The following is a 27,924-nucleotide window of genomic DNA, read 5'->3' on the forward strand; positions in this document are numbered from 1 at the left end:
AAAGTTGCAGATAACAGTTCTAAATCTAGACCTAATGGCTTCATTTCCAACAGCAGATCTTGGCCGCAACGCGCAAGGTAGCATGGCGTCTTTTTATCAGTATCAAAACCTCCAGGTCGATCATTACTGAGCTAACAACATATCGTAAATCTGAACCAGAAATGTTTTTTGTTCAATGCGAAACTAAATGCCATCACACACATTGCAAATATTTATTTTTTTATTTTACCCGTTTTGAGTTTAGGGTAAGAAATCGCTCCACTAAATCAGCTGGGTCTTCTTCAAAACGACGTAAATTCTGACAAGAGATCATGACCTTAGAACGTTTCTGATTAGAATTCAGAACCCCCAGATCCCTTCCTACCGAGACCTGCCGTCATGCCAACTTCGTTCCTGAGAAGGTTCCAAACTCTCCCATGAGGAATGCCAACAGTATAAGCTACGTGACGTCCATAATCATGGGATGTGTTTTATCATTTCCTTTGGGGTGGCATTATCATACGGGCATAAATTTCCTAAGCGGCGGGGGAAATTGAGATAAGAAAGATTTTTACTATTGCACGTCGGAATGACAATTCCGGGCGAGCGGGAGATGAGAATCACAGGAAAAAAATACGGTCAGCCTTATACACATTCGTGACCAACTCGTGTCATTCCGGGACAAGCCGAATAGCAGGTTACGGAAAGGGGCGAGTGGTGACGAATGCCTTATACATTTATACAGTGTTGACAGTCATGACGAGTACATATTGCGGGCTCAGGAGCCAATTTCACAAACTCAACATGGGATTTTACGTGGGATTCTCTTACCTAGATCTCTACTAGGGAAGCGTTACCTTTGTTTAAAAAAAAATGAATCGGTGAGTCAGTATGGTTTTACGCCGCTTTTAACAATAATCCAGCAGAATCACGACAGGGTCACCAGAAATGGGTTCAACACATTGAACTCATGTGGGGAATCGAACCAGGGTCTTCGGCGTGATGAGCCAACGCTTTCACCACCTGGCTACCCACCGCTTCTGGTAAAGTGCCATGTGGTTTAATGTCACGTCACGTTGTTTAAAGAGGCAGGGATGCATGTGTATGTGGCTGCTTGCTCTAGTCGCGATTGATGTCATTCTGAACACTACTCGGGGCGGTGGGGTAGCCTAGTGGTTAAGGCGTTCGCTCGTCACGCCGAAGACCCGGGTTCGATTCCCTACATGGGTACAATGTGTTAAGCCCATTTCAGGTGTCCCCGCCGTAATATTGCTGGAATATTGCTAAAAGCGGCGTAAAAAACCAAACTCACTCACTCATTCTGAACACTACTCAACTAGGATGCCATGCCCATAGGCGGATCCAGAGGAGGGATGCAGGGGTGCGCCCCCCCCCCCCTTTTGTCCTTAAAGTTTATTAAATCACCATTGAAACTCGGATTAAAATGAATTAAAGTGCATCCCCCTTTTCTCAATAGTATGCTAAACCCACCCCCACCCCAGCCCGCTCCCCCTTCTCAAAGAGCTGTATTCGCCCCTGAATGCCGTTGTTTAGCATTGTACCCCTACAGAAAACAGTAGTATTGGAAAATGGGATATAATGCGGTGTGTGTCCCACCGAGATGCCACGCCGTTGTTGGATACCCTACTTCGACACAGTGTATCCCGTCCGAGCCGACTGGCTTTATCCCCGAGCGCCAGGCAATGTCATCTTTTAGGGACGCTTCATGTGTTTTTCGTGTTCGGACAGTCATGTAGTTAGTCGGATGTTTGGTTGTTTAACGCCGCACTCAGCAATATTCCAGCTATATGGCAGCGGTCTGTAAATGATCGAGTCTGGGCCATACAATCCAGTGATCAACATCATGAGCATAGTTCTACGCATTTGGGATACGGTGACAGGTGTCAACCAAGTCAGCGAGCCTGACACCCGATCCCGTCAGTCGTCTCAGGCATGGGTTACTGAAGACCAATTCTAACCCGGATATTCACGGTACGTCCATGTACTGAGTGGTCATGCTTTCTGATCATCATGTAGTGAGTTTTCTGAGGTCACCTTACATGTCTCCCGATTGTCATGGGACACCCTCTATGTGTTCAGATCGACATGTAGTGAGTGTTCTTGGGAGGGGCTGCATGTGTTCAGATCGGCATGTAGTGAGTGTTCTTGGGAGGGCCTGCATGTGTTCAGATCGGCATGTAGTGAGTGTTCTTGGGAGGGCCTGCATGTGTTCAGATCGACATGTAGTGAGTGTTCTTGGGAGGGCCTGCATGTGTTCAGATCGACATGTAGTGAGTGTTCTTGGGAGGGCCTGCATGTGTTCAGATCGACATGTAGTGAGTGTTCTTGGGAGGGCCTGCATGTGTTCAGATCTAGTCATGTAGTGAGTGTTCTTGGGAGGGGCCTGCATGTGTTCAGATCTTCATGTAGTGAGTGTTCTTGGGAGGGCCTGCATGTGTTCAGATCGGCATGTAGTGAGTGTTCTTGGGAGGGCCTGCATGTGTTCAGATCTTCATGTAGTGAGTGTTCTTGGGAGGGCCTGCATGTGTTCAGATCGACATGTAGTGAGTGTTCTTGGGAGGGCCTGCATGTGTTCAGATCTTCATGTAGTGAGTGTTCTTGGGAGGGCCTGCATGTGTTCAGATCTTCATGTAGTGAGTGTTCTTGGGAGGGCCTGCATGTGTTCAGATCTTCATGTAGTGAGTGTTCTTGGGAGGGCCTGCATGTGTTCAGATCGACATGTAGTGAGTGTTCTTGGGAGGGCCTGCATGTGTTCAGATCTTCATGTAGTGAGTGTTCTTGGGAGGGCCTGCATGTGTTCAGATCGGCATGTAGTGAGTGTTCTTGGGAGGGCATGCATGTGTTCAGATCGGCATGTAGTGAGTGTTCTTGGGAGGGCCTGCCTGCATGTGTTCAGATCGGCATGTAGTGAGTGAGTGTTCTTGGGAGGGCCTGCATGTGTTCAGATCGACATGTAGTGAGTGTTCTTGGGAGGGCCTGCATGTGTTCAGATTGTCATGTAGTGAGTGTTCTTGGGAGAGCCTGCATGTGTTCAGATCGGCATGAAGTGAGTGTTCTTGGGAGTGTTCTTGGGAGGGCCTGCATGTGTTCAGATCTTCATGTAGTGAGTGTTCTTGGGAGGGCCTGCATGTGTTCAGATCTTCATGTAGTGAGTGTTCTTGGGAGGGCCTGCATGTGTCAGATCAGATCTTCATGTAGTGTAGTGAGTGTTCTTTGGAGGGGCCTGCATGTGTTCAGATCTTCATGTAGTGAGTGTTCTTGGGAGGGCCTGCATGTGTTCAGATCTTCATGTAGTGAGTGTTCTTGGGAGGGGCCTGCATGTGTTCAGATCGGCATGTAGTGAGTGTTCTTGGGAGGGGCCTGCATGTGTTCAGATCTTCATGTAGTGAGTGTTCTTGGAAGGGCCTGCATGTGTTCAGATCTTCATGTAGTGAGTGTTCTTGGGAGGAGTGTTCAGCCTGTATGTGTTCAGATCGACATGTAGTGAGTGTTCTTGGGAGGGCCTGCATGTGTTCAGATCGACATGTAGTGAGTGTTCTTGGGAGGGCCTGCATGTGTTCAGATCATGTTCATGTAGTGAGTGTTCTTGGGAGGAGCCTGCATGTGTTCATGTAGTGAGTGTTCATGTAGTGAGAGTTCTTGGGAGGGCCTGCATGTGTTCAGATCTTCATCATGTAGTGAGTGTTCTTGGGAGAGGCCTGCATGTGTTCAGATCTTCATGTAGTGAGTGTTCTTGGGAGGGAGGGCCTGCATGTGTGTTCAGATCTTCATGTAGTGAGTGTTCTTGGGAGGGCCTGCATGTGTTCAGATCATCATGTAGTGAGTGTTCTTGGGAGGGCCTGCATGTATGTGTTCAGATCGACATGCAGTGAGTGTTCTTGGGAGGGCCTGCATGTGTTCAGATCGTCATGTAGTGAGTGTTCTTGGGAGGTAGTGAGCCTGCATGTGTTCAGATCGTCATGTAGTGAGTGTTCTTGGGAGCACACAGTGTGTATGTGTTCAAATCGACATGTAGTCAGAGTAGTGAGAGTGTTCTTGGGGACACCCTGCATGTGTTTCAGATGAGTGTGTATGGGGACACCCATGATCATCACGCAGTGAGTGTCATGGGCACACCTGTATGTGTTCAGATCGCCCCCAGTGAGTGAGTGTCATGGGCACACCTTGTATGTGTTCAGATGCCCTGTAGTGAGTGTTCTTGGGACACCCTGTCATGTGTTCAGATTGACACCCTCATGTGTTATTGCCCTGTAGTGTTCTTGGGACACCCTGTATGTGTTCAGATTGCCATGTAGTGAGTGTTCTTGGGACACCCTGAATGTGTTCAGATTGCCCTGTAGTGAGTGTTCTTGGGACACCCCTGAATGTGTTCAGATTGCCCTGTAGTGAGTGTTCTTGGGACACCCTGTATGTGTTCAGATTGCCATGTAGTGAGTGTTCTTGGGACAGCCTAGAATGTGTTCAGATTGCCCTGTAGTGAGTGTTCTTGGGACACCCTAGAATGTGTTCAGATTGCCCTGTAGTGAGTGTTCTTGGGACACCCTAGAATGTGTTCAGATTGCCCTGTAGTGAGTGTTCTTGGGACACCCTAGAATGTGTTCAGATTGCCCTGTAGTGAGTGTTCTTGGGACACCCTGTATGTGTTCAGATCATCACGCAGTGAGTGTCACGGGCACACCTTGTATGTGTTCAGATTGCCCTGTAGTGGGTGTTCTTGGGACACCATAGAATGTGTTCAGATTGTCACGTTGATGTAGTGAATGCTATGGACAGACCCTGTATGGGTTCAATGATAAAAATCCACTGTAAGTGAACACTACAACCTGTACTAAGATCTCATGGGTTCAAACCCCATATTCAATCTAAATATGATATGTTTGTTTTCTGAGGAAGAATCTTAAATTGACAGTGGTTCTAGTTGTCAGGAGTTAACATTACTCTAATGGACTATGGGTTAGTCTGTATCTTAGTCCCTGAACCATATTATTTTCTCTTCCACCAAGCCCCATTCTGTTACCCAAAATTCAGTCTTGATTTTCCTCAGGTTCATGTTCAGAATCCCCTACGTCAATGAAGTTTTATTTTAGACCACAAACTCTGGATATCAGGCTCCACATATTTCTTTGTTTTATTTGAATGAGTGATCGGTTGTTGATTTCTACAAAATCAGCAATATTCCAGCTATATCATAAAGAAACCCTGCAAGAGCAGCTGGATTACTATGACACCCAAGCCTATATTCAGGAAAGACATGGGGTCATGAGGCCCTATTCAGTGCTCTCAGGGACAACTAGGGCAACTTCACAGACTGACTGACTGAGTTTGGTTTTACCCCGCTTTTAGCAATATTCCAGCAACATCACGGCGGGGGACACCAGAAATGGGCTTCACACATTGTACCCATGTGGGGATTCGAACCCGGGTCTTTGGCATGACGAGCCAACACTTTACCCACTAGGCTACCCCACCGCCCGGCAACTTCACTGAACAACTGAAATAGTTAAAGTGCAAACAAGTGTATGAGTGAGTACAGCTCACATACCCCACTTCCTAATTTGGGACATGGAAATTACAGATATTGATATATATAATGTGACAAGGATCAGCAGCTCACAAGACTTCTCCTTGACTCCAACAAACTTATGTACATGTTAGATAATAATTTTGCCATTTACTGATTACATTAATAATTGGACCTGGCATGTATAGCTTCAGAGAAAACCATCAAACACATTCTGCATCAAGTCATGTTTCCATGGAAACAGCAATAAATTAAATTCTGATCAACTTTAAAATAGCAAAGGCTCATCTGTTGGTCATGATTAATGTGTGTGTTAAGTTTGGTGAACCTAGCATGTATAGTTTCAGTGATATGCTCCGGACAAGATAACCATCCAGCAAGTCATGTTTCCATGGAACAGCAAAAAATGAAACTTTGTAGCGGGGGTATAATAATGAATACAAAACATCGTAATCACAATTTCTATGTTTAATGGCACTGAGGTATGAGCTTCACAAAGAGGCACATCATCATCTGATCTGTTCACAAATAGCACCAACAATGTACCTGTTTAGTAGTATTTACCCAAACAGGTATATTGTGAAAATACAGTGTATAAATAGGCAGGTATCAACAGAATGAGACCTATGAAAAATAAAAATCAGTTGGTATTTATTATGTAAATTTACCATGTTATAAGAATATAGGTATTCTCACAAAAAGGATTAAGCTTACATATAAGTTTCAGTGCAAATAAAGATCAATGGAAACAAAAATACAATCGAGATCCAGAGTCCAGATCCCTGAATAAAGGGATGTAACTCTTGATTTTACACAAAGGGAGCTAACTACTAAAATACTCTTGAATTCAGAGACTCTTGTGGACCATATCATCTGTTACATAATGAGTTGTCTGAACCATGATAACAGACTAAATTAATATAATAATTCGTTATGCTTACCCATTGAATATTATTCATGTTTGAGATTCAGCACAATGAAGATAATATTTCATAGAGTTACTACTACCATGACACCTCAAAACACCACACATATTGAATACTGCAGTTCAAATGTCATAATTTAATACAATCTTGATTCAGGACAGCATGCATTCACACTCACACAAAAACAAGAGCTATCAGAATCCAAACAGCAATACAATGAGTCAATCTCATCAAATGCACTCTTATCACGATATGATACCTCTGTTACCTGAGGGTGTCTGATACCCAATCTTTCCACTCATCTCCCTTATTATATTTTCTATATGAATATGAATTTGGTTACTCTGGTCAATGCACTTCCATTTACAATGACTCTTCTTAACACCTGAAAATATTGTGAACATATTGAGCCACCTCCAAAGGAGATCATATGTAAACTATTCAAACAAGCATCTCTTTTTTCTGTGTCTCAAAAATGAATATAATCTGGGAATCCTGGCCACAAAACAGAAACCTGGGCTATTAATTATGTGTCCTACTCCTTATGAACACCATGACAATCATTATTGAAGAGTGAGTGAGTGAGTGAGTATGGTTTTACGCCGCTTTTAGCAATATTCCAGCAATATCACGGCAGGGGACACCAGAAATGGGCTGCACACATTGTACCCATGTGGGGAATCGAACCCGGGTCTTCGGCGTGACGAGCGAACGCTTTAACCACTAGGCTACCCCACCGCCCCTTATCAAAGAGGATGTATTATCGAGACTTAACGAAGTATTTCTGTGATGTTTCTTTTGCTAAGATAAAAATTTCCATTTCAAGGTGGTTAAGAAATTAACTTACATTGTTTTTGCATGCAGATATTTAGACCCATGATTTCTTCCTTTGGATGGGTGGTCAAAGTATGCTCAGGGTTCCCCAATGCAAGCTCTGATGGGGTTCCATTAGATTTACACAGAGGTATCAAATCTGAATAAATGATATGATTATAAAGAAAGTGTACAGTATGGTGGAAGTATGGTCAAATCACTACGATCACACATCAAAGAAACAATCCCTGGTGCACAAAGTTGTCTTATGACTTCAAAAATTACACGATGAAAACAGAGAACACGATGAAAACAAAAACTAATATTGCACAAAAATAAAATGGCATTATCAGTGCAAAATGTCAGTACCAGTATTGCTGCAATGTGTGAAAACAAACAGCTGATACAATAGTATCTCATTTACAAAAACTGACATTCAGACTAAATTAGTAATAGTTTTTAAATGACCTGTTGGTTTAGAAAACGCCTAAATTTGTTAAATATCATACACTTATTACTTGAACCACTTTTGTTCCTTATTCCTTAAAGAGTCCACTGATAACTACTGATATGTGCGGTATTCTATAGGCAGTGACTAAATGTACAATAACAATAAATCAAGCAACTAATCTACATTTTCAAAACCAACCACAAATACCAGCTTTGTGGGAAAATAACTTATCAAATAACATGTTTAAAAACATCTATGTACATACAAAATACTTCATAAATATTTTCTTAAATATCAGTCATGATTATGAAAATCTTGCAAATGTTATATCAATATAACATTTCCTCAGGCACTTATATGACATCATAGAGATGATGTCATCTATGACATCATAGAGACAATGTCATCTATGACATCATAGTGACGATGTCATCATGTTCATTGTTAGTGCTATGCTCAGTATTAGATAAAATGGACTTACAATTCCGTACAAGATTATTATACTTTATAACAAGCATGCATGAATTCATGCATGTTGGTTTAATGTCACTAATGTTGGTTTTATTGTGCTCACCCACTAACACCATGCTGCAGTCTTACATAGATACTGTACTCGGACACAGTATAATGACTCAGAACCGACTTCTTAATTATCTGACTTCTAGGGCTGTTTAATGTCAGTGTGTGGGCTCTATGATCTGTTAGCATAAACAGTTGCTTTGTGGAATGGGGTCCAGGTCCTATAAAAAATTCAGATTATCACCATGGGTCCTTCTGATCTGTGATTATTAGAAATGAATGGTTTGGTGGACCCATGGACTCTTCTTATTGTCAGCTATTATAATGTAAAAAAATTGCAACACTATATATACTACCCATCAAAGTTTAGACTCACTAGTGTAAATATAGCCACTTACTTCAGGGGACTGTTGTAAACTACATTTTGCAAAATATTCCATAATGTTTAAAGGAACTGTTTACACATGAACTGGTGTATTGTAAAACAAATTCGCAACGTTGAAAAGATTATTGTCATGAGATTAATAAATGATGAAACTAAGTGAAAATTGGCGAATTCTTAACAAAACTTAACACCAAAGCGCAGCTGTACAAATTCACGATATTTGCACATGCTTTTTCAGCAATGTGATGCATGATCCTCATGCAATTCATTTGTATAAGGTTTGCAGTTGGTTCCCCAAGTTAGTGGAGAAATCAATCTTCGATGTAACCATGTATTATATACATAACATATAGTGAGTTCTCTAAGTGAGTCTAAACTTTTGATGGGAAGTATACCTTCAAATTTTTCTGTTAATGACCCTCCAAAGATTATATATTCATAACAAATTTTCAATCTTGTCAAGATATTAGGTAGGATGTCAAACGACACCTCCCACATACCCTAATAACAACATGACATAACTATGCAGTCAGTCTAGGTTGGTCTGAGGTTTCTTCTCTGTCCCATCATAAGCTCCTCGTCATCCTCATCCGGTTCCTCCACAACATGGCAGTTTCCCATACTTCCATAGCACTGCTTTATGGCCTCCTGACAGTCATTGTAGTCCTTCCATGGTCGAAACAGGAGGGTGTCGATCAGCTTGAGATGGTCAACAAGGAACGGTAATGCTGCGTCCCTATCCTCTCCTTTAAGCACCTTGTCCATGCTGCCTTGGAAGAACTGCTCCGACTTTGACAGATGGAGCAGGTCTGGTGTGATGTCCATCACCTCTCTGCAGTCAGAGCATATGGCTCGAGTTGTGTGGTTGTCTGGTGGGATTCGGACTCTGCCAATCTTGCATTTCTTACACTTCAATACTGGATCTTCTCTTCTGATTTTGTTATACATTGGCCAGTTGCTTACACAGGCATAGCAGTTGCAGGTGAAGTAATACTGTGCAACCAGCTTCTCTTGACGCATCTGCTTACTTGTGACTGGATACAGGACCCCATAATTGTCAAATATTTCTTCTCCTTTGGATATGTTTCGTATTGCCCGTACAACACATTGGTTTCCATATAAATGTCGGACAACTGACGGATCACAAGAATGGTTGATCAAGCTTAATGTTGAATAGATAGCTGATCCAATTTCAACTGGCTCTGACATTTCAACACTATATGTTTTGTACAGAAGCTCAGACACTTCATGAGCATTGCAAGGAAGCATCTGTGTATGTCTAAGGATGTGTCCACCAACATAAACCGCCTCCTCATCAACATCACTATCTTCAGCACCTTCTGCAGCAGCGAAGAATTCAGACTTCTCAATACATTTCACCAAGAACACAGCACCAAGAGCCCTTCTGAACAAATCTGGACATGACCTGTCATCAGTGTGGTTCACCAGATTATACACCGAATGATAATCATCTGAATCATACACACCATTCTCATTGCAGCCAAGGAGAAGAGGATCACTCATCTTCTCTTCTGCTTTCTTCTGGTACTCCCGTAGGAACTTCTGTCCAACTTTCAACACCATTCTCAAGGCCAAGTGTGCCATACCAAGCTCAGATCTCTGGATAAGATCATGATATTTGCACTCTGCATAGTGGTAGGACTTCATCGCTGTGTCCAGACACTCCTCACTACAGAAAACCACACCACTGCACTGGTCGCAAGGCAATGGGCAATACACTTTGTTGCAGCAGTGATGGCAATGTGTCAGGTTGTACTCCCTGAGGGTGACAGATGTGAATGGTTTCTCAATTATCAACACCTCCCCTACTTCTATGTCTCTGGTTGCATACAGACCTCTTCCATGACCATCTGTAGACTTCATGACAAGTGAATTTACCATACATGGGATGTGGGAACTTCGACTTTCTTTAAACTCTGGAATCTGTGTATGGTTGTGGTTGTAATCACGAACATTCTTAAATTTTCCTCCTGGAACAATTTTGTTACACTTTTCCAACTGCTTCATCAAATCTGACTTCAAAGTGGCAACTTTCTTTTGATCTAGTTGAGTCTTGTCCAGAACATTAAGAGAATCGTTAAATGCACAGATGGCCTCCTCTTTCAACCGAAGTGCATAGCAAGCTTTTCCTCTGCGTTCATACAACTTATACTGCAGATGGTCTGGATAACTGTGCTTGAAAGCTTGTCGGATATCTTGCAAACAAAGGACATAGTTGTGCAAATGATATAACACAGCAGATCTGTTGCCCAATGCAAGGGCTAGTTCAGTGCTTCCTTTTGAAGGGGCATTAATAATACAGTCAGAATACAGCTTGAGAGCAGCATCATAGTCCTTCTTTTGGAAAGCTAGGTTCCCTTGGATTCTCAGATCCTTTGCTTCATCTTCATCTTTAGCCTTGTAGGTCTCCTTCACATTAAGAACCTCATGGACATCTTCAATATTGTACAAACATGCAACCCTTTCTTCATCTGTCATACATTTCTTAAAGCTATCCAGGATTTTATCAAGCTGGCCTTTCCGACTAAGTCTTTCACGGACAGTCTTCACCCATGTTGTTAAAGTAGGGGCCATAAGAGATGAGGAGAAACTGGAGTATGCTGGCTTGGACTTTTTCTTCACTTGTGGATTTTCTGATGGTGCACTGTCAGGGTCTTTAGTCTCAGCCACTGCTTCTTTAGTATCAGAGACATCCGATGTTTGGACTTTGGACTCAGCACCCTCAGGTACCTTCTGTCCAGCAGTGCCCTGTGGTTGTTGTTGCTGTTCACTCTTTGCCTCCTCTGTCACTGGTTTCTTGGATGCAGGATTACTCTCTGCTGCCAGCTCAGGTGGCTTCTCCTGGGAAGATGTTACCGATAACTCATCCTTCAGTTTCTCTTTACTGCTTGACTCGAGGGTTGGTGATACTTGGTTTGATGCTTCAGTTGACTCTTTGGGTGATACTTGGTCAGGTGTTTTAGCTGAAGATTTCCCATTACCTTTACTGAATGATTCTGGGGATGATACTTGGTCAGGTGTTTTAGCTAAAGATTTCTCTTGACCCTCACTGCTCAATTCTGGGGGTGATACTTGGTCAAGTGTTTTAGCTGAAGATTTCTCTTGACCCTTACTGCTCAATTCTGGGGGTGATACTTGGTCAAGTGTTTTAGCTGAAGATTTCTCTTGACCCTTACTGCTCAATTCTGGGGGTGATACTTGGTCAAGTGTTTTAGCTGAAGATTTCTCTTGACCCTTACTGCTCAATTCTGGGGGTGATACTTGGTCAAGTGTTTTAGCTGAAGATTTCTCTTTACTGCTCAATTCTGGGGTGATGACTGGTCAAGTGTTTTAGCTGAAGATTTCTCTTGATCTTACTGCTGGATTAGGTGCTTTTAGCTGAAGCTTTCTGACTTCGGCTTTTCCCTTCTTTTTCTGTAGTATCTTTCGTCTTAGAGGGAGATGCAACATTTGATGCCTGAGATTGTGAATTGACTTCTTTTCCTTTTGAAGTAGGCTTGTCAGTCGAAGAAGGACTTTTGGCTTGCTTTCAACAGTATCTTTGCTTTCAGACGCAGGTTTATCTGTTCCAGCAGGTTTTGAATGTTGTGGTGTACTCTTGGTACTCTTGGAATTAGTACCATTACCTTTTGAAGCAGTTTTATCAGTTTCTAGTGATGATTTGAGCTTATCTTTGCTACTGGCTGCATTTTTTCCTTTGGAAGAAGCCTTTTCAGCATCTGACCCTTTTCGCTTGTTGCTGCTTACCCTTGCTTCCACTGGCAGAATCTATTGAACCTTTTGCTGGCTGTGAATTTGTCTTGCTCCCATCAGCAACTTTATCCTTTGAAACAGAGGCTCCTCCAGGTTCACTTTTGGCTCCAGCTGAAGCCTTATCTGATGATGGAGTGGCTTTAGTGGTTTCAACTTTTTGAATCTTTGCCAGCCTTGCCATCTCTTCCTTTGGAAGGGTTAGTTTCAGCTGGCATACTCTTGGGTTGCTGTGGATTAGGCTTGGAATCTTTTACAGTGTCCTCTTTCCTTTTGGTATCAGGATCACTGGACTTCTGGGTAGGTGGAGATTCTGCAACACCAGCTGCTGCTCCCTCTCCACCTGCAATATCTGGCTTTCCTTTGCTATGCTGAGGTCCTGTGGGCACTGGCTGTGGCTTCTTTCCTGATTTTCCATTTTTATCTCCACCAGGTTGTCCTGAACCATTGCCATTTGGTGAAGCTGTAGCAGTTGTCTGTTTTGCTGCTGCTGCGGCTTCTGCTGCTTTCTTTGCCTCCTCCTCCTCCAAGTCAATGACTATAACCATCGTAGCTGCTGGACTGTCCCCTAGCCTGTTCCTAAACCCAACAGAAGAAATTAACTGTTAATTGACATAAATAATCACATGAAATTGAACATCAAATTTTGGATAAAATTAAGCCATAAAATGTTAAAATTTACCATGATATATACTACACCGAATAAGCAAAAGAACACTTTATGACTATAGTTATACCACCAGGAACTTAAAGAGCTCATTATCAAAGTTGTCCAAATTTCAAATCTTGTGACACATACACTATGTACACATGACAAAACTATTATGAGCATTACAATAATAAGAAATTGTACATAAAAATGCAAACATAATGTTTTTCTGTTCACAAAAGGTGTTGTTTTGACATTTTCATCAATTATATTTTACGAGCAAAATAGACAAAGGTAAACATGGTAAAAATGGTACTCAAATCCAAATGTAAATGACATACTTTCAGTGGTAAGAGGAAACAACTCTATCCCTGAATACCCAGTTCCTAGGGTCTGTGGGGTAGCCCAGTAAATAAAGCATTGGCTTCTCATACTTAGCTCCCACTTTTGAGGCCCTTGTGTGAACCCAGTTGTCACCCCTAATGTCCCCTGCCATGATATGCAGGGAATAATGCTAAAGGTGCTGAAAGTCGCAATAAACCAAACCCTATTTCTTACTCATCCTTAGCTCTAAAGTGTTCATACAATAGAGGACTATAATGTAGTCCCCTTATGGATACTCCCCATTTACTACAGAGAGAAATTAGTATACACATAAAGAAATATGGAATTTGACATATGCCTAGATCTATAATAATATTTACCATGGTTACAGTAACCATGGTGGCATTTAACTTCAACTTGGTTACAGTAGACTGAATGCCAACCAGTCAGAATGTCCAAATCCTTTTTAAACCTCCATGGTTACAACTTACATATTTGAAGCACATGCAGCCTATTTGGTTACAGCTAATGTTCAATGGCAGACACAAATCTTAACGCAAAGTTAAAATAATCACAGGACATGCAGCATGTGGCATTACTTTATATGTTAACCATGTTGTATCCAGCACCTACAAATTCACTCAACTCTTCTTCTCAAATATCCATCACACGACTTGGTAATGTTTATAATAAAACATCACACTGCATAAATACACAAATACTATAACAAAACACCGTATCATCACCATTAGGAACATTAACATTGTCACCAGTTAATTAAACGCGTGTTTCGCGAATGTTCTATCAGTCTTACATATTTACACCTGCGTTATGACATAAACTCAAACAAATGGTCAACTGAGATTCACAATATCCCAACACAAACAATAATTGGTAAATAATTGGTCAACAACTGATCGAAAATCACCGACAGAACCGATGCTGGTGAAATATTCAACGGTTCCGAAGCGTGTCGGGGACATGATACGTTGTCTGTGGCTGAACGAATCCGGTCTGAAATTCCATGCACTGGAAATCTTCAAAGTTACCAAAACTAATCAACAAGCACTAAAGTTTAGTGTGCCCAACGTTGGCATAACTTCAGTATTTCAGGTACATATCGTTGAAGATAAACTTACTTACTTGTAATTTCGACGGAATACTGCTCCAAGTGAAGAATGCAGCGTCGGTGATGATCTGCCACAGAACCAGCGTGCAGGGAGCGTTAAGAACACATGTCTGTAACCTGATGCCGTTCTCTATTTTGGGCATCGGCTGCTACAGGTAGATTTCTGAGAGCTATTATCGTAAAAACACCACAAAGGTATGTGGTTTAAACTCGTCATGATACATTTTTTAAATCAGAAAAGTAAGTAAAGAAATAATACATATAACCAATCACTATAACCAGTAATAATTATTATGATCATTTTTGAAATAAAATACATACAAATACAAATTTTGAAATGATCTGCACATATTTTAATAGTTGCGTTGATAATAGTACCCTACTATTCCGGAAATATTTTGAGGGACATGCGCACATTGGATTCTCGAACTTCCGCCAATTTCGAAAACTTGACTTTCTCTCGTTATATTCCCAACATATTAGTTTCACAGATTCTGTTAAATTGTTTGTGTTTAATAATGTTCTCCGCATCAGCAGATTTACATGGTAATTATACCCTTGTCTCCTCCGAATAGATTGTATGAAACATTTAACAAAAAGGAGAATAAACAGGAATTTTCACTTGTTCTGACGTGAAATTAGAACCTACCATGTGTCATGCCATGACTTTCCAACTTTTCTGTTTTTATCTTTATATTATATTATACAAAGAATTAATTTCTGTTTGATGTTGTTCACACGCGTAACAACTATGTCATAAATAGCATTTCTATTGATCGCAAAATCTGTTCAGAATAAAATATACAATTTCATTGAAATGTCACCATGCATTTGGTGACTAATGGTGTCTCCCTAGCAGATGCATGATTTGGCATGCATTTAGATTATGTACAAAGAAAACAGTATTCAAATCTTTCAACTCTGCTGTCAGCAAAATGAATATACCTATGTGTGTCTTTGCAATAAGCTTGTGTCCTCATATGGGTTTTAGACTCTGTAAGAACATCTGTGGTTGTCTTGATTATCGCATTTACAAGTGTACAACTGTGACCAATCTATAACTTATAATTAGTATAAGAGAGAACTTTATCTTAAACACAAGCCATTATTCAAGAGGTTACTGTGTCTGTGATGCAACACCCCTCATCATGGGCTGATAGAGCACTGCTGTCAGAATAAAGGATGTCTGAAAACCTATGATCTGTTAATATGTTGGGTTTTTTACCAGCGATTATATACATTATGGATGATAAGTCTCAGCATTATCATTTATATAGGAAACAATTGGAAAGAGTTCCTTCCGTTCCCCATATGTTTGCCCACTTCTTTCTTGCGCAAGGTAACGTAAGGTGGATTGACTTTATATATTGTAATCAATTTTCGGGCTTTTAGTTACTTTTGTGGGTTCTCTAGTAATAGTTGTGTTAGGTTTTGTTAATAACAGGGCTCCAGATAATTTTTCAACATCAGGAGTACATACTCCTTATATTTTCAACAGAAGAGTACTGGAAAACCTTAAGAATTCATTTAGAGTTACTGTACTAGTTGGAATTACAGGAGTATCAGTAATCTTGTGTTTTGTTTCTTATATGCACCACAGCATTGCTACTCTTATCTAAACAGGTCAATAAACAATAAAACAATACTTTAAAAAAAATATGTCTGTAAATGATCTTAGACCATTGCTATAGTGCGTATTTCCTATGTTTTCTTAATTATTTCCTACCGTATCATGCATATTTTATATCCGTACATACGCCGATACAGCCCTTATCTGGAGCCCTGAATAATTTTAGTATATATTCATTTATAGATATTATTTGGGATGGGGGAATGGGAGGAACTCTTACCAAACAGTTTTGTTTAATTACTGAATTGATGGTTTGGGTATTAATTACATTTGCCAACTTAGAACAAGAACATAACTCTGTGATGACAGCAAATGATTTTGAATGTGAGAACTAACTGACAGATCCTGTCAACCGATAGTTTTTAACTGATGTCAAGAACTCCATAAACTGCTTATATTTTGTATGGCAACTTGCACCTTATGATGTCCATTAACCTACCCTAGTAACACTGACACAATGTCTCACTGTAACAGATGGTACTAATTTGCTAGTCTGGTAATTACACATTGGCCAAGACAGGAAATGAGCACCAGACCATGAAGCATTGTTTCTCATTAACTTAGCGTTATCTTCCGTAGACATGTATTTTACCACTGAAACAGGCTGTCTTCATGGTACTATATGTACTGAATAAAACTATTTATTTCAGAACCAATGTTAGCATCCCCTAGCAGTCCTGGAACCCACCAATATCTGCCAGGATACCTATTGGGAGACAGTGTTCAACATGGAATATCGGTTTGTTGGTTTAAACATATTTTTATTACATGAACAAAATGTGTATTAGTAAACAAGTGAAATATTGTTTATATAATACCACTTCAGGAAAAACAGAGTACAGTTGGTAGTTTCATATAAACATTTCATTTTTGTATATATACACAGGTACGATGCATAAAATTAAAAGAGATCAGTCACCGTGAGTTAGTGGTGTTCAAGTTAATTAATGTAGAAACTAAATTTCAGAATTTTATGCAATAAGTATTTGAAATCTTTTACATTTACAATAAAATCGTGGACTGCTTTAAGACTTTCCATGTTGATTGTATAATCCTTGGCTGAAGAGTTGTCGTGTAATAATGTTTTTAGGTTATTGCTATGGATGTAAATATACATACTGTGTCTAATATTTTTGTAGTTTCGGCATGTAATTAGAAAATTTAAATCATCTTTGAAATGATATTCACATGAGCTGTCTGATACACGTCAATTAAATTACTTAGTGTTTTATATGTCAATTTTTTGTAACTCAGTAATTTACAAGTCACATGACATAATTTTTGTGTGGACAATTAATTGTTTCAGATAAATATTTTAATTTTCTTATCTGCTTGGTGTTATGCCGGTAAAATATTCTTGTGCTTTTGATTTTTACAAGGCACAGGCCACATTAGTTTTGTAGTTCTGCCCTATAAGGATGCTTTTGAAATATTGTGTTATACGGGTAAAATATTCTTGTGCTTTCGATTTACACAAGGCACAGGCCACATTAGTTTTGTAGTTCTGTTCTTATAAGGATGCTTTTGAAATATTGTTTGAGACTGGTTACAATTCTAGGACATTGACTGATTGTCATCCAAAATGTTCAGAATATATCTTTCCAGTATGATATAGAAGAAAGATCATAAAACCATGAAAAATCTCCTGATCAAAGTTTATCTATTTACTGGTTATTGATGGTTCTTAATTGGTAAAATAGGCTGTGTTCCCATAAAAATGTGAACCCAATCTATTCAAAGTATTGAATGTATCGGTACTGTAAAGTGTTGCTTCTCCAGTGTACTGGTAAATTCATAACTGTACAGAAAAACTACTGCCGTTTCTCTAGTACAATCACTGGAATCATCATTGAATTTGATTACCAATATTTGATTTCATGGCCAACATTCTCGGTGTTGCATAACAGTTCTTTTATTGTAGCCAGCTGGTCCGAGACTTTGGTCCACAGGGGGTCACAGTCCCCAGAAGAACCCTTCATTCACCTCACCCCCTGGGGGAGCCGCATCAGGGACCCCCAGGTCAGTCCTGCTGATGATTGCCAATTCTGGGGAGATGGGGTGGGGGATTTGTTGTGCAAGGATGACATTATTTTATGACTTTGGTTGAAATTGGATTGTCCTTTTTGAACAAATTTAACTGTAGGCATGATGTAGTGAATTCATATTAAATAATACTTCGTTACAAATCAAATATGGTGAAACAGTAATGAGAGGAATTATTCCAAAGTTGCCATTTGCTGTTGTACATGTTATAATGTTGCAGAGATGCCAACCACTCCGAATTTCACGGAGTTACTCCAATTTCAAAGACAAAATCTGCTCTCCGATTTCTCTTTAAAAAAACTCTGATTTTTGAGAAAAAAATCTGAATGTATTTTTACGGTATACAATTTTATTTTATTTTTTATTTATTTGAGTGAACACTGGTAAAAAGCATTCAGAAGCTCAGCATGTGATCCTTTGGGTGTCGATTGTGTATATTGCGGGTTGTTGACGATGAAGTTTCACAAAGTTTTTCCGAATGCATGTCATAGTCCATGAAGTGAAACAAAATGGAAAAGCCGACCACGCGCTCACCCCCTACTCGCACCTTTGGTGCTGAGGCCAGGCTTTCAGCCAGTCATGACTCTGTTTTCCTTAGATTCAGGGTTGGCATCTCTGATGTCGTACATGTACAGTAATCGACTCAGTGCTAAGTAACTACAGTAACATGAAGAACACCTACATCTTCCACATTATTGTTGTCAAATTATGGTGCCATGAAGTAGTGTTCTTGAACTATTTTGAGTAGTATATATTCACAGCAGTGAAACGGATTGGTTATAAGATGTTCAGCTTAGAACACCCTGATCTTGAAGAGATTCTTACCCAGTGTCATTGCAGCAATTTATTATTGAACATGCATCTGTATTTGAACATATTCTGACACATGATATGATGCCTCTTCCAACTGCATGATACCTGTGAAGATCTGGGTTAGAATTGGTCTTCAGCAACCCATGCTTGTCATAAGAGGCAACTAACGGGGGGTCAGGCTTGCTGACTTGGTTGATACATGTCATCGTATCCCAATTGCGTAGGTCGATGCTCATGCTGTTGATCACTAGATTGTTTGGTCCAGACTTGATTATTTGCAGACTGCTGCCATATAGCTGGAATATGGCTGAGTGCGTTGTAAAACTACTCTCACTCTCTCCAACTGCATGCTCACTCATCTCTTCTGTGGAAGTCCACTGTTTCCTCCTGATTACAGAGATTTATCCAGAACAAAAGACAAGGGTGGTGCTCCTCCTGTCAAAAGTTTATTCCTGAGCCCTGGAGCAGACGTCAGTTATTCAACCCCCGGCAGTCAGGTAAATCAGGGTGCACACAACATGGTGGAGGAGTCATCGTGTTAATAATAATGAGAATATTTATGACACGCCTTTTCCAGGCTTACATCCTGCTCAAAGTGCACAATCTGATCATTATTACCCCGTATAACCCAAGCTGCCTGCGCTAGAAGGTTAATAGTCTCAGACCTATTTCACTGGGTACCCATTTTCTGCTGGGTGAACAGAGGCAATTTTGAACAACCTCACTTCCTAAGGTGAGACCACATGTAGCACTCGCTTTTCACGCTGTTCCTTTAGTTGCCAATGCGCCCTTGTAACAAACTGGGAAAACGCACAAATAAATGATGACAGTTTCTAAAACAAATTATGCCATTTTTTTCTAGAGTTGGTCTGTTGTGTTTATTGCAGTCCGCGTTAGTTTGATTCTTTTATGTCTATTTGTTTTTGTGTTAGATTGCAATTCATCGGTATCATTTTGTCTCAAACGGACTGTTGGTAAAGTCTGAAGCAACCTGTGCGGGTTGTAAGATATGACTTAGTGGATTGGATAGTCAGAGAGGCATGCCGGTTAAATGCTGTAATGTGACTCAAGTCTAATCATTGCATCTGTTGTAATGATGTTTTACTTTGTTCCAGTCTTTTACATCCCAGGTGCCATCTAGAACCACGGCCACACCCGCTTCCCGGGGCGTGTCACCTGGACCACCTACCTCAGGTAAAGAAATACACTTAGCGGTAGGGGTGAATTTTGAGGGGGAAACAACTATTGCGATAGCGATATTCTATTGCACCGTACTATTGCGATAGCGATAGTCTATTTTGACCAACTATTGTTATACTATTGCAATAGTTTTTCTCCTTGAATTGTCTCACTTGATTCAAATGAATGGATAGTTTATATGAAATAAAACTAGTTGAAATAGTTGCAGTCTCTTTTAATAACTGCCAAGAAACTTGAAACCCAGTTCAGATAAACAGTTAAAACATAAACTCAATGAAGCTGCAAATCTGCACCCAAACATCCTGTCTTTTGCACTGCGCATTTATCAACGGAAGTCAATTACTAAACCATCGATAGTCAGACAAACTATCGATGCATCGATTATATACGCAAATTTTACAATTTTTCGAGCCCTGGGTAATCAAGCATTTCGATAATTAGTTGTTGTTTTTTATGATTGATTGGTTAGCCTTTACTGTCTTGTTGCAATTGATATGATATCAAATACATGTAATTTTGATCATTTCTTGAACATGTTGGAAGTTTCAGTGACTTGGTTGATAGCATTTCATTGTATCTTGACAACATTGCCCATTGCATGGATCACTAGATTGTCTGGCCTAGACTCGATTACTTAAAGGTGACAGTCATATAGATTGAATAGTGCATCTTGTGTGAAACAGTAAGCAAACAGATGAAGCTGTTTAAGCTATGATGGTGGACAGTATCTATGTACTTGCAGGTTTATTTCCTGGTGCTACAACACCCAGACCTGCCGGGGAAAGTTTCATCGTTCCTCCCTCCAAAATCCCTACATCCCCTGCACAGATGGACCCATTCTACACACAAGGGTAGGCAGTGGAAGTAATAGTTATGTTGCATGTTTTCCTTCAAAATTGAGAAACAAATTTGTTGCAGAAGTGTATTTTTCTCTCACATTGTTATCTCCCCTGTATCCATGACTACAAAATGGTAGCGACTGACTATATTTAATAATAGTATGTATGTAGGATATAGGATCTTTATAAACATGTAAAATCAATGTCAATGACACTTGAGCCCCCCGAGGGGCTGTGGGATAGCCTAGTGGTTCAAGACCGCCTCCGTGGTGTAGTGGTTAGAGCGTCCGCCCGGAGAACGGAAGGTCGCGGGTTCGATCCCCGACCGCGTCATACCAAAAGACGTTGAAATATGCTACTTGTTGGTCCCTGCCTGGCGCTCGGCATTAATGGGTACAACAAGGACTGGTCTGCTTGGAGTCAGTATAATGTGTCTGAGTGGGGTATTCATGCTTCGCTGTGGCATGGTATCTCAGTGGGCTAGCACTATAAAACCAGCTTAAGTCTGGGCTAGTACAAGCAGCCGCACATACACACGCATGCACGTCGTCATATGAGCGAAATATTCTCAAGCACGACGTAACACACAATTTCACCTCACCTCACCTAGTGGTTCAAGCTTTCGGTCATCATGTCGAAGACCCGGGTTCGATTCTACACGTTAGTACAAATGTGTGAAGCCCATTTCTGGTGTCCCCCAAAAGCAGCGTAAAAACCGAACTCGCTTACTCATTGAGCTCCCAATGTAGTGGAATATGGATCTCAATATAGACACACATATGGCAGTATACTGCAGAATATTATTTTGGTCAAGACTCAGCCCTTGTAACGACCCGTGAAGGTCCGGGTTAGAATATTGATCTTCAGTAACCCATGCTTGTCGTAAGAGGCGACTGACAGGATCGGGTGGTCAGGCTCGCTGACTTGGTTGACAAGTCATCGGTTCCCAATTGCGCAGATCGATGCTCATGTTGTTGATCACTGGATTGTCTGGTCCAGACTCGATTATTTACAGGCCACCGCCATATAGCTGGAATATTGCCCTTGTAACTTTAATCCTTGTTTTTTGTAGGGATAGCCTGAAGGCAGAGGACATTCTTGATGAAACATGGGTCACAGTTTTTGGGTATGACTCACATATCATACACTTTGTAAATTGTTGAAATCTGTATTATACGCATAAACATTGTGGTGATTTCTTTACTTGTTACTCTTGTGGCAGTTGGGTAGCCTTGTGGATCGTGTATTCACTCACCTCACATCAGGCTCAGTTTTGTTTTTCGGCAAGGTACATTTGTAGCAATATTCTCAACCCTAGTTGGAATCGTGAAGATCCGGGGTAGAATAGGTCTTCAGCAACCCATGCTTGCCACAAAAGGCGACTATGCTTGTCATAAGAGGCGACTAACGGGATCGGGTGGTCAGGCTCGCTGACTTGGTTGACACTTGTCATCTGTTCCCAATTGTGCAGATCGATGTTCATGCTGTTGATCACTGGATTGTCTGGTCCAGACTTGATGATTTACAGACCGCCGCCATATAGCTGGAATATTGCTGAGTGCGGAGTAAAACTAAACTCACTCACTCACTCACTCAACCCTAGTTGTCAGGACACTGCAACTCAAAGCAGTATCAGCTCTCTAAAGTATTTCTGTCTATCCACATAGCTTAACCAGCTCTAGTCCTTCAAAACACTATTTGCCTGATGATTGGGTCAAGTGCATTTTTCAAGTTTCTAATCTAAGGTGTTACTGCTTGACCATGAACAAGTGAATATTTTGGAGGTTTGAACTTTGTGACACATGACCCCGAATGTCTGAAAGTGTTTAACCCTAACAATACCTTCAAAGAATGGGCTGATAGGTGAAAGGTTACACATGTCATCAATATTAGTATAAAGGATCTGGAAATACTGTCACTTATCTTTTTCTTTTATCATTCATATTCATTGTCCTTTTTCAGGTGAATTTTCGAAAAGGCATTTGAACCCTTAGTCTTTAGTAAGCAGATATATATCACAGGTTTAATTTGCACATCTTTACATGATTGTTCTGCAGGTTCCCGCCTGCTGCCACGTCTTTCATTGTACAGCAGTTCTCACAGTATGGCAATATCATGAAGCATGTGGTAAGGAAACTAGCTTTATACTGACATCAGTTCATGTTTCAACAAGGGATCAGTGGTCCAATAGGTAGAGAGAGTGGAATGCCAGCTGTGTCAAAGTGATGTTAAGGGATGGTACTTGTTGTTACCCTGCCTTCCATTAGGGGATGAAGCAAAGACTGGTTGGCTTGGAGTCAGTTTCTGAGAGGTGTCCATGTTAAACTAGTTCCAGTGAGTAGCAAAATTAAGCCAATGGTTCAGAATATGGACCCCAAATGCTGCTTGTCAATAAGGACTATTGTCATTAGATTATTTCTTGCCTTCAGCACAATTTAGTAGTCTTTGATTAGTGGACTTGCATGAATTTTTAATATGTTTGCTGACTGTAAGCTCCTGCTCCTTGTTTTCAAGTGTTTAAATGGTCTAGCTCCAAAATACCTCTTGGATCTCCTGACACCATATTACCCAACTAGATCACTCCGCTCAAGGGACCAGTCTCTCCTTGAAATACCACAAACTAGAACTAAGTCATATGGGGACAGGTCTTTCTCTAGAGCAGGACCCTTCCTCTGGAACAATTTACCATCCATCCTTCATTCCGAAATAGAACTGTCAAATTTTAAAAGTGGACTCAAGACGCACCTATTCACCTCTGCACATGGATAATGTGGACTCAGATAGCGCTTTTGAGCAATTACATTGATAAAAAGCACTTTATAAATAGTTTTGTGTGCCTGTCTGTCTGTCTGTCTGGATGGATGGATGGATGGATGGATGGATGTATGTCAATGCACTTGTCTGGAACATGTTGTGTTGCAGTCCTCCATGGAAGGAAACTGGATGCACATTCACTACCAGTCCAAGATACAGGCCAAGAAGGCTCTCAGTAAAAACGGCAAGGTGTTCGGCAACAGCATGATGGTGGGAGTACTGCCCTGCATAGACAAGGTACATACACCAGTCAGCTGTCTTAATGTAACGAGGAAGATATTTAATGGGTGGATGACAACTTATTATAGAAATGAGTTCCGTCAGTGCGTCCGTATTTTCAAGTGTTTAAACAGTTAATAATCATAACTAGTAGGCATATTCATAAAGAGACGTTGCCGTTGCAGGGGATATTGATGACTTTGTCGTCTTGTTCTGTTATGATGTGACATCCGTAAAGTCTGCTTGTCGGTGGTTGCTTAGCAGCTTCTAAATGCCAATCAGACGTCTTCATGTAGTTATGCTTTACAGTTCCACAGTGTTGATTTTACGATGGTTTCTTAAATCAAAACATGTGTCAGTGATTTGTTGTCCCCCGCTGCAACGCGGAACGGGGGGGACAATGTATTCAGCGGTGTCCGTACATACGTACCGATTCTTTTTAACGCGATATATCATGAACCGTTGTACCCAATGTCTTCAAATTTGGTGACAGCCTACATTTGGGGATTACCCAGACACCAGTCGATCTGGGTGACCTTGGCCTTATTTTCAAGGTCACCACGACACTTTGACCACTTTTCAAACTCGTTAACGTGATATCTCATGAACTGTTGTACCCAATGTCTACACATTGGGGGATTAGGCAGACACCTGTCGATTTGGGTGACATTGATGTTATCTTCAAGGTCACCACGGCACTTTGATCACTTTTCAAACTTATTTAAACGCGATGTCTCATAAAACATTGCACGCAATGTTTTCAAGTATGTTGACAGCCTACATGGGTGATTATGCAGACACCAGTCATTTCAGGCATCTTGTATGTGACCAAAAATTATAAAGTAGTAAATATAGATATTCCATTCTTTAGCGGCGGGGGACATTGCCATATCAGTGGCAAACAATTTATTTAATTAAATTCCTTTGACCTCGCCACCATACCCATGCACCAAGTTCCAAGAAATGGCATCCATCCAAGTCTTTAAAATGGCATCCAACTACTGGCAAACAAGGATAAGGTGAGCACCGACCTGACAATTGACCTGTATTAGCATGTGTGAGTGCTGCCCACTGGCGCTTGCCATTGTTAGTGAAGGGGCCCCAAGTGGTCCGCGATCAAGTGTAGTGCGATGGGTGAAGCAAGGCGTGTGCAGCTACGCCGGAGTCAATTTCATCGTCATGTAATGCACATGCACTAGCCTACATCTGCTCTACCTTTCACAAACCAAATGGGTTTGCTCATTGCCGTGCACCGCCTACTTCTTGTATACGCGTTCTTTGCACTGGTCTAACTTATTCTTGTTTGCCAGTAACATCTTGGCTTATGAGAGCAGAAAATAGATGATTCAAGCAGTATGCTGTGAATGCTATTAATTCCAGTTTGTTTTTATTGCAGAGTGTAATGGATGACAACAAGGAGAATGATGACACAATGGCCACACCCACCCTGAACATGTCCCGACTGGCGGACACAAGCACCTCCTCCAAACACACCCCTATCAGGCCCCTCACTTCCGCCTACCAGGCATCTCGGACAGACTATGAGGTATGAGTGAGTTTAATTTTATGCTGCAGTCAGCAATATTCCAGCTATATATGACGGTGGTCTGTAAATTATTGAGTCTGGACCAGACAATCCAGTGATCAACAGCATGAGCATCAATCTACGCAACTGGGAAACGATGACATGTGTCAACTAAGTCAGCGAGCCTGATCACCTGATCCCGTTAGTCGCCTCTTATGACAAGGATGGGTTACTGAAGGAACATTCTAACCCGGATCTTCACGGGTCTATGACTATGAGGTATGATGAGAGAGAGGTATCATCCCATGTGTGCCAGGGGGATTTTGTCCCATGTTATTCTTCTCTCCATTGGGCAATTGTACACAATATCAAATGTAGGATTGTCTGCTCCAGATTCAACTATATATGTTACAGTCAGATTGTGAAATGACTAAGAGGGTCCGTCATTTCGCTGGATAATGGTACATCAGGATCACTTGACTAAGTTTTGCCTACTGAGACCACTGACAACTGAAAGGGCTGCTGAAGTAGTGTTGATAAATGTGCCCCAGTGATCCTCCAATCTGATAATGGATCAGAGTTTACGTCTCATGTTATTAAAGAAATTCAACTCGTCTTGCCAGAACTAGCATGAGTACATTTTAAGCCACACCATCCCCAAAGGCAAGGATCAGTTGAAAGGGTAAATGGCGACATAAAAGACATGCTGGTAGTGTGGATGAGTGATAACAAGACTAAAGACTGGCGACATCTTAATCATTTCACGAAATGACTGATTTCACAATCTGACTAATATATACGGGCTGTTGTCATGTAGCTGTGATATTGCTGAGTGCAGCAAACTTTAAAGACCCATAAGGCTATGATTTGTTGTACACAGTGTAAAGTGAAACACATAATTGTAGCAATATAAACAGTGCTCACTTGTATCAGTACTTGCTGTTTTCCATCTTGCTTGAACCTTACCTTCATTGATTTGTTAAAAAAAGGGGGACAACTCATCAAAGCTGCTGTATGTATTCAGAAGTGGGAGAACAATGTATTCACACCGATGAAGGATTACGATAGTACTTTCTTGATGACATTGTTATATATTTTATTTTTCAGGTTTTAAAAGGAAACCAGCTACCACAAAAAGATAACAGTTTTATTTCCAAGGTCAAGGAGTACATGTTGGGATGGTAGTTGTCATCTGGGAGACAAACAATGTTTTCCTGTAAACTACTTGGGACAGATGGTGCAAAATGATGCTTTGTGGTCAACTTTTAGTGAGCTGCACTTTACAAAGTGTTCCAGACAAAGTTATGAGGACCACAAATATTGAATTTAAGAGAATGGAAAATCTTTTAGAAAGCTGTTTGTGATAATATGGACCGGTAATCTTCAAGAGAAAAAGCAGAGTTGCCGATAACCGAGATTTCAAGATTGGACGTTCAAGATGTCAAGAGCCGAAGAATAGAGAACATTTTACGCTACACAACTGAATATTTGTCGTGAAATTCTTCTCCTTACTGGTAACTTAAACAGCAGAGCTACAGTGAGAAGACCCAGGATATAATTTATTTACATTTCATACAAATATTTCTGAAGACATGATGGCTTTCCAATTCTAGCCTTTTCATTTTACTTCAATGGAGGATTTATATTATAAATGTTGAAATCATGCCAGTGATTAAGTTAGTGTGGCCAGTGTTCAAGCCATATTTAAACAGATATTGTACAACAGTTTTCTAAACTGACTGATCATGTTCAATCTGGCCAGAAGTGATGCTGTATGTTCAATCTGGCCAGAAGTGATGCTGTGTGTTCAATCTGACCAGAAGTGATGCTGTATGTTCAATCTGGCCAGAAGTGATGCTGTATGTTCAATCTGGCCAAAAGTGATGCTGTATGTTCAATCTGGCCAGAAGTGATGCTGTATGTTCAATCTGGCCAGAAGTGATGCTGTATGTTCAATCTAGCCAGAAGTGATGCTGTATGGTCAGTCTAGCCAGAAGTGATGCTGTATGTTCAGTCTGACCAGAAGTGATGCTGTATGTTCAATCTGGCCAGAAGTGATGCTGTATGTTCAATCTGGCCAGAAGTGATGCTGTATGTTCAATCTTCAATCCAGAAGTGATGCTGTATGTTCAATCTGGCCAGAAGTGATGCTGTATGTTCAGTCTGGCCAGAAAGTAATGTTCAATCTGGCCAGTATGTTATGTTCAATCTGGCCAGAAGTGATGCTGTATGTTCAATCTGGCCAGAAGTGATGCTGTATGTTCAATCTGGGCTAGAAGTGATGCTGTATGTTCAATCTGGCCAGAAGTGATGCTGTACGTTCAATCTGTTGCATGTTCAATCTGGCCAGAAG

General features: G+C 40.9%; 3 protein-coding genes across 4 annotated transcripts; 1 reads left to right on the plus strand and 2 right to left on the minus strand.

Annotated features, from left to right (window-relative positions):
- Positions 1-9,011: 9,011 nt before the first annotated feature.
- LOC124260446 (SET and MYND domain-containing protein 4-like) lies at positions 9,012-11,927 on the minus strand. Its single transcript, XM_046694765.1, has one exon. It carries the CDS (start codon positions 11,208-11,210, stop codon positions 9,150-9,152), a length of 2,061 nt encoding a protein of 686 aa, XP_046550721.1. The 5' UTR covers positions 11,211-11,927; the 3' UTR covers positions 9,012-9,149.
- A 225-nt stretch (positions 11,928-12,152) lies between these two features.
- Positions 12,153-14,655, minus strand: LOC124260452 (collagen alpha-1(I) chain-like). Of its 2 annotated transcripts, none has more exons than XM_046694777.1 (2): positions 14,503-14,655; positions 12,153-12,965 (listed from the first exon to the last, which is right to left on the minus strand). In XM_046694777.1, the coding sequence occupies exon 2, from the start codon at positions 12,932-12,934 to the stop codon at positions 12,539-12,541; it is 396 nt and encodes a 131-aa protein (XP_046550733.1). In that variant the 5' UTR covers positions 12,935-12,965; positions 14,503-14,655; the 3' UTR covers positions 12,153-12,538. The 2 variants fall into 2 exon arrangements, with proteins under 2 accessions (XP_046550733.1, XP_046550734.1); XM_046694778.1 differs by having other exon boundaries at positions 14,499-14,655.
- Positions 14,656-14,917: 262 nt separating this feature from the next.
- Positions 14,918-27,035, plus strand: LOC124260450 (nucleoporin NUP35-like). The gene is made up of 11 exons (XM_046694775.1): positions 14,918-15,034; positions 16,769-16,857; positions 18,040-18,137; positions 19,372-19,471; positions 20,090-20,168; positions 20,917-21,025; positions 22,086-22,139; positions 23,071-23,140; positions 23,936-24,064; positions 25,443-25,592; positions 26,679-27,035. The coding sequence occupies exons 1-11, from the start codon at positions 15,007-15,009 to the stop codon at positions 26,754-26,756; spliced, it is 984 nt and encodes a 327-aa protein (XP_046550731.1). The 5' UTR covers positions 14,918-15,006; the 3' UTR covers positions 26,757-27,035.
- Positions 27,036-27,924: the final 889 nt, after the last annotated feature.

The sequence above is a fragment of the Haliotis rubra genome, unplaced genomic scaffold, assembly GCF_003918875.1.
Source record: "Haliotis rubra isolate DU_JTF1 unplaced genomic scaffold, ASM391887v1 Scf763, whole genome shotgun sequence".
NCBI classification, from domain to species: domain Eukaryota; kingdom Metazoa; phylum Mollusca; class Gastropoda; order Lepetellida; family Haliotidae; genus Haliotis; species Haliotis rubra.

Excerpts from the sequence above, each read along its gene's own strand:
- LOC124260452 (XM_046694777.1), bottom strand. The coding sequence starts at position 12,934 with ATGGTTATAGTCATTGACTTGGAGGAGGAGGAGGCAAAGAAAGCAGCA.
- LOC124260450 (XM_046694775.1), top strand. The coding sequence starts at position 15,007 with ATGTTCTCCGCATCAGCAGATTTACATG. Across the intron at positions 21,026-22,085 it reads GACCCATTCTACACACAAGG|GGATAGCCTGAAGGCAGAGG; the intron begins GTAGGCAGTGGA and ends TGTTTTTTGTAG. Across the intron at positions 24,065-25,442 it reads TACTGCCCTGCATAGACAAG|AGTGTAATGGATGACAACAA; the intron begins GTACATACACCA and ends TTTTTATTGCAG.
- LOC124260446 (XM_046694765.1), bottom strand. The coding sequence starts at position 11,210 with ATGGCCCCTACTTTAACAACATGGGTGAAGACTGTCCGTGAAAGACTT.